At 39.8% G+C, this 13,625-nt stretch overlaps 1 protein-coding gene across 2 annotated transcripts in view; it reads left to right on the forward strand.

The window, feature by feature from the left end:
• Positions 1-6,157: 6,157 nt before the first annotated feature.
• Positions 6,158-13,625, forward strand: part of LOC114481627 (signal transducer and activator of transcription 5B-like) — a 34,075-nt gene continuing 26,607 nt past the window's right edge. The window contains exons 1-3 of one of the 2 annotated variants that reach the window (XM_028476592.1): positions 6,158-6,532; positions 9,463-9,594; positions 10,135-10,291. In XM_028476592.1, coding sequence (XP_028332393.1) covers positions 9,467-9,594; positions 10,135-10,291 — 285 coding nt within the window. In that variant the 5' untranslated portion in view covers positions 6,158-6,532; positions 9,463-9,466. Of the gene's footprint in view, positions 6,533-9,244; positions 9,368-9,462; positions 9,595-10,134; positions 10,292-13,625 lie in introns of those variants that run through there. The other variant, XM_028476593.1, reaches the window with a different exon arrangement.

Genomic DNA, 13,625 nt, shown 5'->3' on the forward strand with positions numbered 1-13,625 from the left:
CAGGGTTATTGATTATGTTAATAAATCTAGTCATCTGTGTGAGGTGATGAAAGAAAGAAATGATGTCCAGGTCATTGAAACACCAGCATTAAAAGTTCTACGCTGACACCTACAACTTGGGGGGAAAAATCACAAATAGTAGAGTTTGGGTAAAAATCAGGGGTCCAGCACAGCCAGCGACAAAAACCAAAGGTTCAGCTGAGCCATCCATCAATCTTTTGTTGCTTATCCATGGTCGGGTCGCAAGGGCAGCATCCTGAGCAGCAAGGTCCAGACTTCCCCCTCTCTGGCCACTTCGTTCAGCTCAGCCAATCTCATACAAAAATAATGCTAATTCTTACATTGTAATTGCTTATTATATGTTCGATAATTATATGGACATTTGTTTAGTATATATGAAACATGTATCTAAAATGGATATTTTTCTCTGTTTGCATTTTTATATAATGTGGATATGTATATTTATCATATGGTTGTATACAAATATACTATGTATTCAAGTAGTGATACAGTATCATATGTTTATATGGACATATAGGTGCAATATATATTTATATGGATATTTGTGCTTATATAATAATAGCAATGATTAACTGTAAAAGGAGATCAACTTTAATGTAAAAAAGAGTAGGGATAAAAAGAAGGGTTTATACATCCTCCTATTCATTTTTCAATTTGTTGATATAAATCATTACGTCAGTCATATATCTCACAGTTGAAAAAGTTCTATTTCCTCCCTCCCTTGTTATTCCACATTTTGGAAAAAGTCAACTCCAAATGGGCGAGTCGGATTTTTCTCGTGTTGTGACATCAAAACTCCTCCTCCTGAGAATCCTCGCTCCTCCTCCCTATAAGAATGTGAGAATGTGATCTCCTCCCTCTCAAACTATATCACAGGTAAAACAAACACTGTAGTTTAACATGGTTATATTTTACACATTATACTTTATTGTCATATGTAAAACTACATACACAAAATTTGTTCATTGCATTTAACCCCTCCCAGAGGAGCAGTGGGCAGCCACGGTGGAGTGGAACAGGGAGCAGTTCCACTTTTAGTATCCGCTACATAGCCTCTCATCACCTTTGACATGATCTGACATGTTTGTGACCCAATGCAACGCAGCTGCTGGACAAAACAAATGATTATCACCTTAAATGGACTATTCCTGTGGTTAGAGGTGAGGAGGAGAAGAAAGTGACTTAAGCAGCTTAACACTCTACTGAGTGTTTGAAACAGCTGACTCACTCTGCTGCTACTGACACACACACACACACACACACACACACACACACACACACACACAGACACACACACACTTGTTCCAATGGCAAAATTGCTATAATTTGTCCCTCAATATACCGTCCCACCTTAAGTCAATAATAATGATGCCTGATGCCACCGTCCTATATTGGTGGAGAAATGGTAGTTTCAGCTCTTTGTGATATCTTGAATGAAAAATATATATATATTTTCAACTTGTTTGCTCCTATTTGAGTAAAAGGGTGTTGTTCGCTTTTCTGCTTGATTGAATATGTTGCAGAATGAGTGAAAACTAGGAATGGGACGATATACAAAGATCACGAGACAATATGATATAAAAAACTGGACTCATAACAACGATACAGGACAATGTTTTTGTAAAGAAAAAAACTGACCAACTCTGGACATACTTAAATACTTACTCTGGGTATGACCTTTTCAACTCAAGTAAATATAAAAATTAAAATAAACAACATCTTAGGATCTATTTAAAGTGTTAAAAAATGCCACTGTGACAATTTATGATAGTCTAAAATTGACATTGATAATCTTCAAAAAAATATTCCTATCTGTGCAAGATTCAGATAGGGATATATTAGCATGTATCTTCCAGCATTGCAATACCACTGTGATGTATTGTATCTTGTGACGTTTTTATATCATGATATCTTCCACCCGTACATAAGCAGCGTTTCTTGGACTCCCAATCACAATAGCATCTGAAATAACCATGTGTTTTACTGTAATGTGCAGTTTTTTTGGCTGAAAACAATATAGAAAAGTGGATAGCAAAAGAAAATCGTTATGGTGATCACTGATCACCCTCACAAGAGCAAGGCATGAAGTCTGCGTCTACAGACACGCCCACTCATGAAGGCCCAAAAACAGCCCGTTTGTAGAAGCATCATTAAACTGACTTTTCAGAGGGCTAAAACTCAAGAAAACAGGTGAGTTTGGGAAAATAAACCTCTAATATTATGTTCTTAGAACAAATGGAGATGGGTGAAAAATACCATACTAATGGACCTTTAAAGGAAATAAATATCTTTATACAGTGCCTGCATTTGGGTTCTCTGCCTCTCCATTTGACAAGAACACAGCGCTCGCGTGGCCTTTGCTTGCAGACAGTCACTCTACACAACTTTCAATCACATTTTCTGTTCACTATCTGTCTTTTTAAATCCAACCCAAGTTCGAATCAGTGATGTTACACCGTTTTTTTTAACCAGCTCTTCCTGCTCCGTGGTCTCTGCGCTTGAAACCATTGTCATTCAGGGGCAGATACAATGACATCTTCAACAAGGGTTATCGTGATTGATTGGTAGACTCTAAGGCTGTGTTCAAAATCGCATACTAACGTACTATACACTACACACTCAATGAGTATATACTGTCTAGTATATACTATTATTGTGATTAGGATGATGACCAGGGTTGTGGTCAATTACATTTTTCACATACAATTATGTTTTCAATTACCCATGTTCAATTACAATTAAATTACAATTACAGTTACCAGCATTTTTTCCAATTACAATTAAATTCAAGTTACTTTTTTCTCAGAAAGTAAATTACAATTAATCACAATTACTGAGCCTGAAATAAATACCTTTATAAAAGTTAACCTACCTCTTGTGTTAGCTTTCTGTTAGCATCTCTTAGATTATGATAACGGGTCCTAAATCAGCTGTAAAATACACCAATTTTTTTCCTATCTATTGGTTCTATTTCATATTATTTCGTGAGATGTCTCACTATGGGATGAACATTTCCTGCAGCCCTCAGAAGCACTTTTTTCAATCCGCCAAAGCTTGATTTGGCTGGTGTGGGGCCCGTCATCTCAAGAGAGCGCCATCACTCCACAACTGGTTTCTCCGGCCACAGGTAGTCTGCCCCCGTGAGATGAACAAGCCGGAGTGCTTAACCACTCTCTCCTTAAAGAGGGAGAGATGGGCAGCGATCGCAGACCCACCATGGGTGCTGCGGACGACATCGAGGGGTTACAGGCTGCAGTTTGTGGCTGTCCCTCCCTGGTTTGCTGGCGTAATCGTAACTTGGTCCGTGTATTACAGAAGGAGATCGGCTCTCTGCTGAGCAGAGGAGCAGTCTTGATCGTTCTGCCCGCACTGTCCCAGAGCGGTTTCTACTACAGGTATTTTCTGGTCCCCAAACGAGGGCGGCCGGCATTCCCTCTATCCTGGATTCACGGGCTTTGAACAGGTTTTCTCAGGAGGTACAATTTCAGGATGCTTACGCACGCCTCCCTTCTGCACCTGGTATGTCAGGTAGATTGGTTCACATCTGTCTACCTGAAGGATGCGTTTTTTCACGTTCCAGTATATCCCCCGCACAGAAAGTACCTGAAGTTTGCTTTCTGGGGAATATGCTACGAATACCGCGTGCTCCCCTTCGGCTTCTCACTGAGCCCAAGGGTGTTTGTGCAATGCACAGAGGCAGCGATGGCCCCGCTGAGGAGGCGGGGCATCCGCCCACAATCAAAATCGGAGGCCACAGTGCTCAAGCGCATTCTGTTATGTCACCTATCCGATCGAGGATTTGTGATAAACCTGGAAAAGAGCATGTTGTCCCCTACACAGGAAACTGTCTTTCTGGTATTGTCCCTGTGCTCAGTGCCTCTCACCTCGCACCTGTCTACGCAACGGGTGGCCTTCCTCACGCTGTTTTGACCAGGCAAATCTGTTCAGTTCAGATTGTGTCTTTGGTTACTCGGGTTGATGGCTTCGGCCATCCACGTCATCCGCCTTGGCCGCCTCCACATGAGGGAAATACAGCTGTGGGTAGCCTGTCTGTCCTCAGCCCTGTCTGTCATGGCGCACAGAGGGTGCTGGTTATGCCGGAGTGCAGCGCAGCTCTGCACCACTGGCGGACCTCAGATTTACACACGGTGTCGGCAGCAGCAGACCCTGTTCCGCCTGTCACACTGGGTTGTGGAGGCTATTGCTTTGGTTTACAAAAGTCAGGGTCTGCGGCCGCCTGTGGGTCTGCACGCACACTCGACTCGAGGTTTCACCTTGTCCTCGGCCTTGTTCAGGGAAGTGTGCAGCGGCGAGTTGGACCTTGCCCCTCACATTTGTCCGGTTATACATGCTGGACTTTTCTACTGTCCTGATGTATAATGGACTCTGCCTTACGGGCTGGTATTTGCTCGATAAGCATGTCTGCAATACGGGAGCTACTATATCCCATAGTGAGACATCTCAAGAAATATTGTGAAATAGAACTTTAGGTTATGTATATAACCCCAGTTCTATGAGTAATATGAGTGAGATGTCTCACCAGACAACCCTTCTTGCTCAAACAAGTGAGAAGAGGTGCTTATTTTGAATGAGGAACTGCACATCCGCCCTCCCTCTTATAGAGGGTGGGAGTGTCCCTGGCAGATGAACAGTTCTTCCAGCCAAATCAGGGTTTGGCGGATTTAAAAAAGTGCTTCTGAGGGCCGCAGGGAGTGTGCATCCCATAGTGAGACATCTCACTCATATTACTCATCGAACCGGGGTTATATACATAACCTAAAGTTACCTTGCTAGGCTTCCTAATCAATCAAAATATAAGTTTCAATATTTTTGATGTGGACATCTGAGCCTTTTTTGTGTCAGTATACCCCTAGATTTATTTTTCTTAATTGGTAAAATGTTGGAAAGCTTAATATGAAATGTGTTTTAATAATTGTTAACTACATATGTGTAGAACTGTACACAGAACTGTAACATGGTTCCCCAGTTTTGTGTTAAATTATAAATGACCATTTTTATAGTATTTGCATGGCAATTCCAATTACAAAGTCAATTATCTGAACTCAATAACAATTTAATTACAATTATGACAGCAACAGATTTATAAAATTGTAATTAATTATAATTATTAATTAATGATGAATTACGCAATTACAAACATAATTGACCCCAATCCTGATGATGAGCGTTCCCACTAAAGTATACTTCCAAGTTTCCCAAGATGCACATCTGAAACCTACAACGACAATAACCTGAAGCACACTGAGGTTAAATATTTCAGTTGATTTTTCACCTTTGAAAGTTTTGAAAACATTTTAAGAAAGAAAGTGATCAAGTAGAATATCAACATGTGGTCATTTGATCCATTAAACCTGCACGTAGACACATTTCATTTCAGAGATTTTCGGAGACCTGCCATTGTGCTACTGATACAACTTCTGGTAAACTTCAAAACAAGAGCCCTATTTACAAAAGGGTTAAAAAAACTAATGGAAGATAAAAAGAGATTATTTTGTTTTAAAAAGGGGAAGTTCACCTTTTAGCTTCAAGCCAGTCCCAAGACGATTTTACATTCCGCTCACAATGGAGGCGGTTGAGTATGAGTAGTGTGCCCACAGTGCATACTTAGGGAATGTCCTGATATAGTATACATCCGTTGATATCTCACATGCTCATTTTGACGTTAGGCTATGAGTAGTACGTTAGTATGCGATTCCAAACATAGCCCAAATCTCTACCATAGGCTAAATTTATATCATCCACCACCTATATCACACACCCTTATATACAGCCGCTGTAAACCATGAGCTGATAAAAAAAATAGATCAACCCAAAGAGCTTATGAAAAAAATAAATCTACAAAGACAAAAATGATTTTGCTATAAGTCAAATGTGTTTAAATTAGTTTTGTATACACACAATACAGTTTGAATTTCATTTAACAATTTTTTTTTTCACTTCTAGTTTTGGTCCCTCGTTTGTTTTAGTTAACTATAAAAATCCTGCTTTCGGTGCCGCACTTTCTTAAACTGATGACCGCATGTGGCCCCCGAGCCGCCAGTTGCCCACATATGACGTAGGTGAATGAAACAAGTGAAACAGTCAGAAATAACACTTGTTGCACGGTCTATGAGTAAAGAATGTGAGGGTTTATTACAGAACACTTGTATCGCAGAGGGTGACACTGCTCCATGTCTGCAGCGTGTGTACGCAGCACCGGGGCGGGCTCAGCCTGAGTCTTAACCGACCTACGGAGCCACTTGTGGCGCTGCACGGAGGACTTTATCCTCTCTGTTCGCGCGATTCTCTCTGACCCACTGCACACAGTGGGACGGAGTTCGGTTCTCTGACTGTCCCTCGTCCCGCTGGGAGAAGCTGTCAATGGTTCTCACTCCGCCTGTTCGGGTCTGAGGTGCTAGCAGGCTAAGCTAAGTGCAGCTGTGGCCCGGGGCTGTCTCTGCAGGACCGAGGCTGGATTCTTGGTGCTTTCAGTGGACTTGGACAGAAGAAGGTAGGCCACAGAGGGAAGCTAACTTCTCATGTTTCATATTAGATTTGTATTTATTTATTTTACCTTTAAAAATGGTCTGCGGTTAGTTTAATATCTAACATGTAAAGGTCGTCATCTGACAATCTAAAAGGTCTAGAAACACAAACTTTTCCGCGTTGCATTAGCTGTTCGGTAAAAGTAGTAGGAAATGACAAAATTGATGCAAATTGAGTTGATTAACAACAGAAAAGTGAGTTTTTGTCTCTTTCACACTGCTAATGTTCTGCAGGGGGGGCTGAAACCATGAAACCAGGCATGCTGAAGAAGAGACATCTCTACATATTGACATTTACATTTTTCTTTCTCAATTACCAAAGCCAATTACAATTACTACACTTTCTTCAAATAACATGAAAACATAGTTGTAAAGGACAGCTTTTGCTGCATTTTCGTGACTTCCAAGTAAAAGCTATTCTACATGATGATGCACATTTTCCATCATATTATGTTACCTAAACTTTAGACAAACACTAGGGTTAAAATGGTTCACGATACAATACTATAGACCAGGGGTTCTCAACTTTGGGGTCAGGAGGAACCCATTTGGGGTCGCGAGACACTGCCTTTAAGAAAGGCAATGGCTATCGGTACGGTTGCCGTATCAATATACCAACCTTCTATTCATACGCAACGCCTCTATTTGTCCAGTATAGGTCACGTGATAGGTCAGTTATTGGTCAGTTTAGGTCCTCTGACTAAGACTAAACCTTACCCTAACTCTAACCCTGAAAATTGTTGTGATATTGGGTTATACCCTAAATCTAACAAGCTACGAACGTGTACTTCGGTAACCGTACCAATAGCACCGAGGACTGTCCGTACGGCAACCGTACAAATAGACTCTTTAAGAAACTAAGAATATTTGTCAAGGATTTACATCTTTAAGATGATTACATACTAGTGCAAATAATAATAAACTTCCTGGATAACAGTGGACTTTATTCAGATGAATAAATAAATGTGGTTATCACAGATTCATAGAACAATGAACCATCATTTAGATGACTTTATGGATGGGCCCCAAAAATCTCTCCCTTTTATCCCCCCTTATAGATGGCCCTGTCTCCATATGACTGTTCTTCAGTGTTCATGTTTGTGTTCAAACACCTTCAGATACCGTGGGGGTCCTCGGTCTCTGGAACCTTTTTTTCAGGTGTTGTGGGCTGAAAAGTTTGAGATCCACTGCTATATAGATTATGTTATATTTAGGGATGTAACAATTCACTCTATTCTCGATACGATTCGATTCACGATACTGGGTTCATGATACGATTCTCTCACGATTTAATTTACAAAATGGGACTGTAGACAAATGATGACTGAAAAATATTCCTTTTTTTGGGGGGGGGGGGAAATAGAAATACTGTACTTTTTTCATTGTCAAAATAATCCCTTGATAAACTATTCAAAACAATGCAATTTAACTAAAAATAAATCTTGAATGAAATAAATAAAGGAATAATACAAATGAAGAAGAAGCCTATTAATTTAAATTCTGGTTTTATAATAAACAATGCAAAACTGCATAATAGTTATTTTTCTTTTTAAAAGTGCAACTGAAAATGTATTTTGTGCCTTAACAATTAGACTATAAAAAAAAAAAAAAACAGTAATTGCACTGTATTTACGTTAGATATTTGTTTGGACCAGCAGAGGGCGCTGGTAACCCAGTGGTCGGTTGGCATGCAGATATTCTTGCAATGAAAAAGAGATGCTATGCGCTAGCAGACAGAGCTAATAGAAAAACGGGACTTTTACAGATATTCATGTAATATTATAGATATTCTTTCGGTGCTAAAGGGATAAGGAATCATTTATGAACATGTTAAAGAGTAGAAGGCGGCCAGAAAGAAAGTTGTAGCAGATTCAGCCCGCCGTCAACACTTCTGGACAAGAGAAGGATAAATATAGTGCCCTCTGCTGTTTAAAAAAAAGTACTGCGATTCAATTTTCACAGTATCGACGTGAACCGTGACGCGTATGAATCATTTTTTAACTGCCTTACGATTAATCGTTACATATGATACCATATTTTGGGAAAGTAAAAGAAAGACAAAAAAAATTATTTAATCATGTCGTTAGATCTCAATTGATTATGCAAGCATTGTGTTTTGGAAGAAGATCAGTGGTGTGACATAATGGTTGTGTTGAGTTATCGTTGCCCAAACGCACAGAATGATCAAAACTGTTCGATGGCTGATGTTTTATCTTCTTTTGTGGGTCTGTGTGTAACAGGCAAAATGTCTCTCAGACTTAGAGAATCTTTAGGTGTGGACTGTGCGTAACAGATCAGGGCCCAATTCCAAGTTGCTGGTTAGGATAGGACATAGAGGACTTTGAATTGTAAAACGCTGGAACACCGCAATCGAGAGATTGTTGCCATGGCAACTATTTCTGGGAGTCAAATCTGTTCCTTGGCTGGTTCTGTTCATTTTAAGCCTGAGAATGTTGTTGATCATAGGCTAAAGACAAAAATCATAAAAAAATATTTATTTTTTACATTTATTTGAATGAAAGTAAACAATGGTAATCACAGATTAGTCAGATGTTTTGGAATGCTAAGTCCAGCTCTATCTGGCTCCCTCTAGCTGGAGCTCTGGCTTTCTTTCAGGATATGTTGAGCAAGCTTCTTGGAACAGACCCCAGGGCTTATGTACACATTTATTCATTTGGATGTTTTTTCTTTATAGCCGCTAGACGCTTTATCAGACATTCAATGTACAATTTGTTCCTCTCTGTTGGGAGCAGAAGACAGTCATAACCAACTGAGTGTGTGCACAATTAAAGATTGTACAAGTAAGTTACAGATTTGGTGTTTGTTTTACTTCTTCTGTTTTTATCCTCAAACATTCAAACAGCTAAAGTGTTTACTGTTTGTTTTTCCTCATGAGCACCATGGCAATGTGGATACAAGCCCAGCAGCTGCAAGGCGATGCATTGCACCAGATGCAGGCGCTCTATGGTCAACACTTCCCCATCGAAGTGCGCCACTACTTGGCCCAGTGGATAGAAAACCAACAGTGGTATGAATCTCATCAACTCATCAAGATCTCTAATATTTATTTGGTTAAAAAAAGTATAAACTCACTTATGAGTCTGCCTTTCAAATTGGTATTAAGTACCATATAGTTACCGTGAGACACTTGTTAGACTAATAATTTCATCATAGTTTTTGCCCAAAAAACAAACAAAACTAAAACACTTTAGTGTTTAAAAGGATCCTCCACTGTTTTTACATATTTGGCCTAAAATCTTTGAAATGTACTATTAGAAGATCTCTGCCCTAACAAAACGCATTATTATGCATCATATTCATTTTATTGCTTTTTAAAAATGGTACTACTTTACAGTGCCTGTGTTCTGCCATCATAAAATCATCTGATTGATGATGTCACACGGCCCCACTGCCCCCTGCCTTTTATATACCATGGAAGCTCAAAGAAACCACAAATTTGGCATTTTTGAAATATTGCAGTTTAAAATGATACTGTTAAGTTGCCCTTCAATGAATTAATGATTATTTCCTGTATTGGCCTGAATAGGTTTTATTCCACTGTTCACAGGGATTTAGTGGACATGGACAACCCAGCAGAGGAAGCTAAAGCCAAGCGTTTGCTGGATAATCTGGTGGCTGAACTGCAGATGAAAGCTCAGCTTCAAGGAGGAGAGGATGGTTTTCTCCTTAAAATAAAGCTCGGCCACTATGCAAATCAACTCAAGGTATCAGTGCAAACAATATCACATACACCATTTCACTCTTAATAGGCATTTAAACAAAGCTCTACGTCATAGTTTGTTGACCTGACAATATGTTCGTGAAGGTATATTGTTAATTATCCCCCCCCCCCAAACAAACTTTAGCGCTTCTCTGTAGTCCTTGTACTCTTTCTGCTGCTCTGTTTCACCAGGAGGTGCAATGCAGATCATTGTTACATTTAATGCAGGTCGATTTTAAAAATACATGTCAGCAGTGTTTAGTGTGATACAGCGAACTCCACGCGGTGGTAAAATCTGAGCTTTGCGTTTAATTGACCTGGGGGAGTCCGAGCTCTGTGAGCCTTTACAAAGCGGAGGATGCACACAGGCAACATCGGGGCAGCTAAGTGGTTGCAGGGGTCTTCAGGTGAAGGCAGGAGCACCTGAGCAAACCACTTGTATTAAATAGATGGTGCAGCAGACGCATAAGAGCCGAACAGGAAAAAACATCATATCTCGTAAGGGTGATTATTGGCAAGGATGTTGCAATACGTATCGCGATACTTGGGTCACGCTACGACATTATCGCGATATATCACAATATTCAACCCAGTTAACCCTGAGTTACTGACAATGCACAAAAATAAGAAAAAATTTATCTTAGTGTCAGTTTAAACACTGATCTGAACAGATTATATGAAAATAAAATGCCTGTGCATACATAAATATTGTAGACATTACACACTGCCAGCATAAAATCAAGTGCATCAAATAATCATTGCAACACATTGAAAGCATTGTAACCACCACTGAAATATTGCAGAAATACACAAAAATATTGATTAAATACAAAAAATAATCAATTTTTTTAAATAAACAAAATCTATTTAAAATCGGAACCCAAAAAATCGTGATATATTGTGAAATCGATTTCTTTTTCACACCCCTAATATTCCGTGTGCCAAGCAGTATCAAAACAAACATGGCGGCCGACACGGAGAAGACTTTCGAAGCTTTGCTCTGCTCTGTTTTAAAGGACCTGGATATAATGTTGAAACCACAACAAGAAGAGGCTTTAAAACCGTAAGTCTGTGCCGTACTACACACTGTTTTCGTCTGCTGGCTCCCTTTAGTAGGGGTGTGCCAAAATATCGATACGACGATTTATTGCGAGATTTCATCTCGCAATATATCGAGATGTGTTGTTGCAATAGGATTACTATTGCAACAACACATCATCAGAAGGGTAAAACTAACCTGTCTCACGACGGTCTAAACCCAGCTCACGTTCCCTATTGATACGTTATCGATTCACTGGTGCCAAATATTGATTTTTTTTAAATTTTATTTAATTATTTATTTTTGATTGCACCATACCAGACATGACAAAAACAATATATATACATGATATACTTGTCGGGCGATTGTCGTCAGGTCCTCTTATTGTTTGATTGGTTACTCTGCGAGTGTTTGCTCAGCCACCAGAACTCAAACGCACATCTAGACTTATCGCCTGTATGAATAATACAAGGTGATTAGGATGGATTCCAGGCCACACAGCCTGAATCAATCAATCAATCTTTATTTGTATAGCGCCAAATCATAACCAATGGTATCTCAAGGCACTTTACAGTAGAGCAGTCTTAAGGACGGACTCTTCATTTTATGGATACACACATATGCATATATACGTATATACACATACATATGTATCCCACACCCAACATGAATTCATCATGGCGGCAAGGAAAACCTTCTGTTAAGCAGCAGGAACCTTGTGTGGATCCCATTCCTATGATGAACAGCCATCCACGTTATGCTGTGTTGGGTGTGTGCAGAGAAAAGGGTGGAGACAGAGCCGCTGTGTCTCTGTAACTCCACACTGAGGATCCCACGGACCTGCAAGACAAAAGCCAGAAGGAGTACAGGAGCAAACACACAAGGGAAGAAGCAGACATAGAGGGAGTGTTTGAAAGAGGAATGGGACCCTCTCCGGTCCCTCTCTAACCTAAATGACCTCTCTCATAACGCCCTCTCCAACCTCTCTCCAACCGAGCATGCCAGACCCCCCCCCCCGGCAGTCTATGCCTATTGCATCTTAATTATGAGCTATGAGCTGGTTCCTAACTAAAAGCCTGAATGTGAGGAGTTTGTGCTGTCTGCTCAGGATTGTAACCAATAATTGATTGTAGATTTCTCCCCATTGTAGCTGATGCATATTCATGTGGATTTGTTGAGTTTTTTCTTTTTTCTTAAGAATTTTAGAATTTGATCGGCCTTCAAGAAGATAATTTGCACTATATAAATAAAGTTGAATTGAATTAATTGCTTCATTTGAACATATAAACAGTTAGACAAAGATGAATAACAACAAAAAATTTTAATTAAAAAGTGGCAATACATTTCTATTGTCCTACCTCTTAGTAGCAACAGTGGCTCAGTGGCAGAGTGGGGTATATATAAATACACACACGTCACATACGACACAATACAATTTTGCTCTGAAGTAGATTTACTGATTTCACTCTCGATTAAAAATAAATATACATTTTCCTCACCTGTAACCAGATCTATGCTTTCAGCCTGCCACATCTTGTTTGGGGTCAAGATATAAAAGGATCTTGTGCACCATCTCAGTAATGAACCTAAAGCTGGGCTCGGTCATACTTTGCCACAATCTCACTGCTTCAAAATGCAGATCTGCTCCAAATTCCTTGTTTCTGTTGATCTCTTGGAGCAGTGCAGATAGGTCATCGTATGATTTCAGAATGACAGAAACTGCACAATAGAGAAAATAGATATATTTGTGTGGAAGATGTCACACAGGATGACATTGTAAATATACAACATCATCATTATCAGCATCCAGATCAACATGCTTGTAACAAAAGGTCCACTCCTACTTTGGTCCAAAAAGCATTTAAGTGTCTTCCGTTTGTAAAGGATGGCAACTGTTGGTCTTTTGCAGAACTTGTACAGCATGTTACACACATCGAAGTACATCACTGCCTTTTCAAATGCTAGGGCATGGTTGACTACTAAATGTAGCTGTTAGTTGTAAGAGTGGACATATGGTATATCTCTGTTCAGTTTTTGCTGCAGCAGTTTCTGTACCCCTCCATATTTACTTAACATGAGTGAGACACCATCATACACCTAGCTTTGGCCATATGTGGTCAGCTCTCTTATGATGGTGTCAGTCAATGTTACTGCATCTCCCTGGTCAGCCATGGCAACTGTTTGGACGAGCTCAGTTCATTCAGAAAGCACAAAACTATAGAGATATTCTCTGTCCCTGTTGGATCTATGGTTCTGTCCACTTTTAATGTGTTGTAGGATTCACCAATTTCTTCCACTG

Source organism: Gouania willdenowi, chromosome 19, assembly GCF_900634775.1.
Source record: "Gouania willdenowi chromosome 19, fGouWil2.1, whole genome shotgun sequence".
NCBI classification, from domain to species: domain Eukaryota; kingdom Metazoa; phylum Chordata; class Actinopteri; order Blenniiformes; family Gobiesocidae; genus Gouania; species Gouania willdenowi.